General features: G+C 39.4%; 1 protein-coding gene across 7 annotated transcripts in view; it reads left to right on the top strand.

Annotated features, from left to right (window-relative positions):
• synj1 (synaptojanin 1) overlaps positions 1 to 7,075 on the top strand; it is a 31,893-nt gene that overhangs the window by 632 nt on the left and 24,186 nt on the right. For all 7 annotated transcript variants that reach the window (XM_014003255.1, XM_014003256.1, XM_014003259.1 and 4 more), the window contains exons 2-7: positions 232 to 378; positions 519 to 605; positions 902 to 1,169; positions 1,274 to 1,499; positions 1,749 to 1,832; positions 6,141 to 6,202. In XM_014003255.1, the coding sequence (XP_013858709.1) occupies positions 255 to 378; positions 519 to 605; positions 902 to 1,169; positions 1,274 to 1,499; positions 1,749 to 1,832; positions 6,141 to 6,202 (851 nt within the window). In that variant the 5' untranslated portion in view covers positions 232 to 254. The remainder of the gene's footprint in view (positions 1 to 231; positions 379 to 518; positions 606 to 901; positions 1,170 to 1,273; positions 1,500 to 1,748; positions 1,833 to 6,140; positions 6,203 to 7,075) is intronic.

Genomic DNA, 7,075 nt, shown 5'->3' with positions numbered 1-7,075 from the left:
CACACACACACACACCCATTGATTGATCGCCCCTCTGCTGTGTGAACTTTGCTAAGTTTTCCTGTTATGTAGTTTCAAGGAAACACCTCTCAGTATCACTGCTTTGTTTGATCAGCTTCCCTCTCCATCAGGCTTAAACAAACATCTTTTGAAATGTAAAAATGCAATTAGCATTTCTTGTTTTTTAGATTCCTCATTCAGTCTGCTGCTTGTGCTTTTCTGACACCATAGGTTTTATTCATCTCGCATCAGCCATGGCCTTCAGCAAAGGGTACCGCATTTACCACAAGCTGGACCCGCCACCTTACAGTGTCATAGTGGAAACCAGGACCAGGGATGAGTGCCTCATGTTTGAATCCGGAGCTGTTGCCGTTCTGTGTAAGGCGTCCTTTTTTAACGAACTATTTAAAGCAAGTGCAAATGGGAGATGCATTCTTATCGGTCTACCTGAGGGTAGGATTGTGGACTTGCAGCATTGCACGGTTGCTCTAACTGTGTATACTTTGTTTGACTTTCAGCGGCAGCAGAAAAGGAGGCCATTAAGAGTACGTACAGTAAAATTTTCGATGCCTATGGARTTCTTGGTGTCCTCCGCCTAAATCTGGGTAAGACAGGGTGCATTGTTTAAATTTTATCCCTAGTTTCAAATGTAAATATGAAGCCCCTGCTTGTGTTTCCTTCAGTTATAAGCTGCTTTTTCCCTGTCCTCCATATGACTTTGAAAGCTGCTATCATAACAAGAACCCATCCACCTTAATGCTTACAGCTCAGTCTTCTAGATGTTTGAGATTAGACAAGATCAGCTAACCRTTGCTCGCCCTGTCTTTAGATTCTTAACATTTCTGAATCTATTTTTCGTTCAAACGGCACAGCACAACAATCTTCCACATTGCGTTTCCAGGTGACTCCATGCTCCACAGCCTCGTGGTTGTAACGGGGTGCAGCTCTGTGGGCAAGGTGCAGGACTCGGAGGTTTTCAGGGTAACGCAGACAGACTTTATATCGCTGAAGAATGATGCAGGGGATGAGGATCGGATCGCTGAGGTGCGCAAGGTCCTAAACTCGGGACACTTCTACTTTGCCTGGTCTGCCACTGGAGTCAGCATGGACCTGAGTCTGAACGCACATCGCAGGATCCTGGAAGACACWACAGACAACCGCTTCTTCTGGTAGTGACCCTTGTGTAACATTAACTTTGCTTTCTATAATCTGCGGGAAAACGTCGTTTTGCGGTAATGGTTTGCAAACTCTCCCCACCTCTGCGAATAAACAGGAACCAGTCCCTGCACCTGCACCTGAAACATTACGGCGTGAACTGCGAYGACTGGCTGCTGAGGCTGATGTGTGGCGGCGTGGAGATCAGGACCATCTACGCGGGCCACAAACAGGCCAAGGCGTGCATCTTCTCYCGCCTCAGCTCGGAGCGAGCCGGCACGCGCTTTAACGTCCGGGGGACAAACGACGACGGGCAGGTGGCCAACTTTGTGGAAACCGAGCAGGCGAGTCGTGATTTTTTTTAACAGTTTTACGTTCTGGTTTGTCGCGCAGCGTCAAGTGCGCTCATTTGGCCGGCCTTTGAGGCGATGACAAAAATGTAGTCCATCTATTTCTAACAGTTTTTTCACAATAATCTTTTTTTTTTTTACATCTCATTCATTGGCGCCACATTAGAGGTGTTTATTTACTCATTTATTTAGGTTAATTTGTTCGTTTTTGTTATTGCACTTAAGAATGTTYTGTTTGAACAGGTTATTTTCCTGGAAGACAAAGTCTCATCCTTCATCCAGATCCGAGGCTCCATTCCACTTTTCTGGGAACAACCAGGAATCCAGGTACTGACATCCYAACGGCAGCGGTGATATTTAAATGTTTTTTTCTTCTATTTAGCCACATTTTAAAGAAATTAGAAAACTTTCTTGATGTTTAGCTAGAAGTCCTGATCATTTCATTTGATGCTGTGGCTATAGGCGGGGCTCAGTTTGATTAACTCAAAGCAGTTTGTTTTTAACAAAATTAAATCCTCAGTTTTAACACATTTTGTTACTGTGTTCAGAAAAAGTCCATTAAGGGTGTTTTGTTGCACATCAATGAGAGTCGGCACCCTAATGGACTGGATGAGAACCCCCACTTGGTATAACTCTTTTTTGTTTTCCTCCCCTCCTGTTTATTTTTATTTGGGGGTGGGGGTTAGTGGGCTTTGCTGTTGCTTTCATTCAGCAGATTGTTATTACTCTGTGCAATGCCAAAAATCATGAAGAATAAATGAATCCTCTTATTGCATTTTCAGCCTGGTTTAATGTACTGAAAAAAATCCAAACACTTTCAGATCTGTTTAGTCCTCAACTCAAAACATATTGGATTCTCTTGCTCTTGTCTTGACGTTGCACAGACTAGTAATTTAGATGAGATGGAGGGAGACTAATAGTAACAGTGGTTGGTAAAGGGCTCTTTTCTGTTTCCTCAGCTCCCAGACATCTTGGGTCAGGTGAGAGCCTGATCTGAAAACATCCCCTAACCACTTCACTTGATCTTTATTCTGCTAATCTTCCCAAAGCAGTTGAATAGGTGTCCACACATTCTAACCAAGGTCTTTGTTTTGGTCAAAACACATGRTGGTGGGCTTGGGGTTGTTTTCAGACGCAAATGTGGCCCCCCCTGCTTTAAAGCACCTTTTTAGCGCTCAGCCCCCTCTACCAGTTGTAGCGTGTAGGCTCTCTGCACCTTCCTCTCAATGACATTTCCTGAACAGGAGGTGTAGCTTTCGCTTTTTCTAAAGAAGAGAATGTTTGTTTTACTTTCAGAAATAGTTGTGGACTAGCAGCTGGATCAGTGCAASCAGCAAATCTTGCTCAGAAAAATGTAAATCAGCTTAGCTCTAAGTTCAGTTGAAACTACTAATAGTTGGAGTCAGTATCTTTAGATGTGCTCATAGGTTAAATACTGATTCRCTAAATTAAAATTTCTAGTTTTGTCTTTGTTTTTCACAATCAAACTWCTTATCTGTTCATGTATAAAAATGATGGACTTGTTCATGAATAGTTTAATGTCATTTTTAGTGTTTGTAACTTTTATGCTTTTTGAATTATTTAACGTAATTTAAAAACAAACGTTTTCTCTAAAATCCACTTCAGCATATGTGCAAATTTTATTCTTGTTTTAGCTACTTTTTTTGTACTTTTGGCTTTTTGCTACAGATTTACAGATTTTAGCTTTTAGCAACAGCTTCTACAATTTTAGCATTTAACTTTAGTTTTGYTAGTTTTAGTTTTGAGCTACCTTTTTGCTAATTTTGACTACTTTTTTTGCTAAGTTCTTTTCTTTTTGCTTTAACTTTAACAATTCAAATAGCAATTTATTTTAATAAACAACAGCATAGTCGTTCAGCACTCCGCATTCACACTGCATTTCTGTAAAAAAGGCTATTTCTCGGATATGTTCCCTTAGAAAATTAATTGTCATTTTGTAAATGAGTTTGAATAAACTAACAATCAGTGGAACTGGCCAAACACGGCTTGGAAACAGTTTCTTTGAGCTCTACCACTGCAACCTGAGTCGTTATCATCTCAGGAAGTGATTAAATATGCATGGACTGGACCAACGTGACAGAAGAGCAGACAAAAGAAGTCACAAATGGCAACAGTGTGGTTCAGTTCAGTCATTCAGAGGTCCAGCTCAATATAGACGTGCACAAGAGAACTAAGCTGGTGAATGCAAGCGAGTAAAAGTTGAAACGTGCAAGAGAGAAGCTTAAACTGAAAAAGCACTGAATTAATTTTACTTCTTGAGTGAAATACACTGCCTGGCCAAAATAAAAGGTCACACACTCTAATATAGTTTGTTTAGCTTTGATTACGGCACACATTCTCTGTGCAGTGTTTGGATAAACTTCTATTTCCATCCACAGGGTTCCTGCAGATCCTTAAAAAGTCTTAAAAGTCATTGAATTTAGCAATCCAAAAAATAAGGCCCTAATTAGCCTTAAAATGTCTTAAATCAATCTTTCAGAAGTCTTAAAATGTTAACACATTGTACATAGGATGATTGTAATTCATTTCAAATATTAAAATAATTGGTAAAAGTTTTTTTTTTTTTCAAATATTCACATGCAGACATTCCCCTTTGACATCATTTCCTGTTATTTCACATGCAAATATCTCAACAAATGTCCATCTGAGCATCGTGAAATTTGTTGTGTAATATGTTAATAATGTTGTCTTTCCAAAAATGCATTCACTTTTCTTACAAAAAAATTGGTGTCACAGGCACTTGAAGGTTTCATCTACAGCAGGGGTGCCCAAACATTTTCCCTGATGGGGCCAAAATGAAAACCTATCCATGGCTCCGGGCTAAATGCAGTTATATAATACATGAAATACAAATACTTTAAAGTCCTAYATTTTTAACCATGAAGCTGTGCAATGGCCCTCTTTTGTTTTAGTCTGTGCACTTGGAGAAAGTCTGCCATACGCACAAGTAGCAAAGGCTCATGGGACATATCATAAATTGATAAAATGAGTTTTGGTGTCCTTTTAAAGTATGCAAACCTGCATGTGGGGTTAAATCTGATCTAAATATTTCTTGTTGTCGTTTCATGTTTCTTGTTTAATCCTAATAAATCAAAAGATATGTCAGCACCATGACTGAAAACTACCTTCACTACAGCCTTTTTATATAGTCATTTGACCAATGGAAATACTGTGTATCTACATATAGGATAACAGGTTACAACCTTGTAACTTTGACAACTGATGGTGGGCCAAATCAAATGGCTTGGTGGGCCAAGTTTGGCCCGCGGGCCCCACTTTGGGCTCCTCTGATCTACAGCATTTGGGTCATTAGAGGATTTCCAGAAATAAAATTAAGTTTAAAACTGACTGCTAAGATTGTTTCTGCTATAATTTATATATGGATAAAAACAACTGGTCTATCAGCAATATTTTAATACTTAAACAAAAAATACCTAGGTTTATGAGTTTCTGCTAGTTTTTTATTTATTTATTTATTTATTTATTTATTTATTTATTTATTTTGTCATTTGTGTTTATTATGAATTTGGTCTAAAATTTAATTTCACTTGGCATTAAAAAGTCTTAAAAGGTCTTAAATTTAACTTGCCTTAAACTGTAGGAAACCTGCATCCAGGGTTGCATTAATTTTTCACCAAGATCTTTCATAGAGTCTGATCTTCTCCAGCACATCCCAAAGATTCTCACTGGACTCYGTGGAGCCAGTCCATGTGTGAAAATGATGTCTCATGCTCCCTGAACCACTCTTTCACAATAAGAGCCTGATGAATCCTGGCATCTTGAAATATGGCCGAGCCATCAGGGAAGAAACAATCCATTGCTGGAATAACCTGCTCATTCAGTATATTCAGATGAACTGACTTCATTCTTTGAGCACAGACTGCTGCTGAACCTAGACCGGACCAACTGCAGCAACACTACATCATAGCACTTAGTTAAATCCAGGTGGCGACCTTTTTTTTTTTATGGCCAGGCAGTGTATCATGATTATTACAAGAAAWACACATTGTTCCTAAACATTGAGTGTAATAACAACACAGGCCTATTTAAACTGAACCCTCCTCTCATTAGCTAGCGACAAGCTAACAGACTAAGGGAAGAGGTCTGAAGAGGAGGAAAAGGAAGTAAAGTGAAATGTTTAGTTGCTGCCACATAATTGAAAGGGAACAGCAGAGAGAAAATCATGAACCTGCCAAGTGAAACGGACAGATTTCCATGTAACAGCCRAAGCGTGAGTTTTGCTAGTTTTCTGTGAAGCCTGTGTGGGTGTAGTCATGTGTGTTTGTACTTCTCTGGCTCTGCAGCCTGGTCTATTTTAGAACTGGTGACAAAGCAAGAAGCTAAAATTTGGGGAGAAAGGTGTTGGAGAGATGAAAAATGCCTGCTGCTCCGTGTCTTTTGTCTTGGTGTGAAAACCACATTCCCACAGCGCCGCAGTTATTGTCCTACGCTATCCGCTGTCTTTAAGGTCTAACCAGGTCTCGTGTCCATTTATAACGCTGCCTCTTTTCTACATTTTTATTGTTGTCATCTAATTGTTTGGAACATCTTCACATTTGTGCGTTTTGTTTGTATCTTTACTGAAGTAGGGTACTGTGGTTTGTGTCTCTTCAGGTTGGTTCTCATCGTGTGAAACTGTCGAGGGGATTTGAGGCAAATGCACCAGCTTTTGAAAGGTAATTAAGCTGTTTTGTGTATCTTGTATGAGCACGCTTTTTTCTGCAGTTTTTGGCAGCAATATTTGACTTCTAACCGATTGCGCTTCACTACATCTACTGCACTTAATGTCCAAACACTGGTGAAAAGAACTCTGTTTATGAAGGAGAGGATGTTAATTAACGTCTGTCCTCTGAGGCTGGTTTAGTATCAGGAGCATAAAATCACTTGAATTGCCCTTGATTTACTGTTGACTGTCAGAGCTGTAGTTTTATGTTCACTGCTGGCAGTTTTGTTTTTTCCTTTTGACCTTTTGCATATTTCAGGAGTGTTCATAKTTTATATACGCTCACCAGATGTTTCGTGGCAGGGGTGTAAACCAGGCCTTTCAGATGTTCTCTCTAATCACTTTGCCACACCCAAATAATACTGGTTTCCCTCTTATCAACTCGCACCAGTCAGCTTCTACCAGACCAGTCTCTAGGTTCTCTTTACTTAGTTCAAGGCGACATTTTACTAGAGGCTGTAAAGTCTGTTCAAGGTTTTTTGCCTTTCATCGATCTCTGACTCCACCAGAGGCACTCACAAAATGTTTTTCATCAAAAAAGTAATTATTTTTCTTCAACAAAATTATACTTTTATACTCAGTTCAGATGCAATGACTTAAATGACTCATCATTTCTGATGACATATCCAAACACAGTTATGCCACAATTACCAAGTGCTTGTCACTTCTTTGCCTATATTTTTGTGATGGGTTACATATAACATGGGTCTTGATATYCAATATCGCAATGTAGTCGATATAAACATTTTTATTCTCCAAAAAGATCCCCCCCCCCCTTTTTTAAGCTACTTCAGTAGAAAACAGAATTTAATATTAGTTTCTTCAT

The sequence above is a fragment of the Austrofundulus limnaeus genome, unplaced genomic scaffold, assembly GCF_001266775.1.
Source record: "Austrofundulus limnaeus strain Quisiro unplaced genomic scaffold, Austrofundulus_limnaeus-1.0 Scaffold17, whole genome shotgun sequence".
NCBI classification, from domain to species: Eukaryota; Metazoa; Chordata; class Actinopteri; order Cyprinodontiformes; family Rivulidae; genus Austrofundulus; species Austrofundulus limnaeus.
Note: the sequence above shows the minus strand (reverse complement) of the source record. Positions and strands in the feature narration are given on the sequence as shown.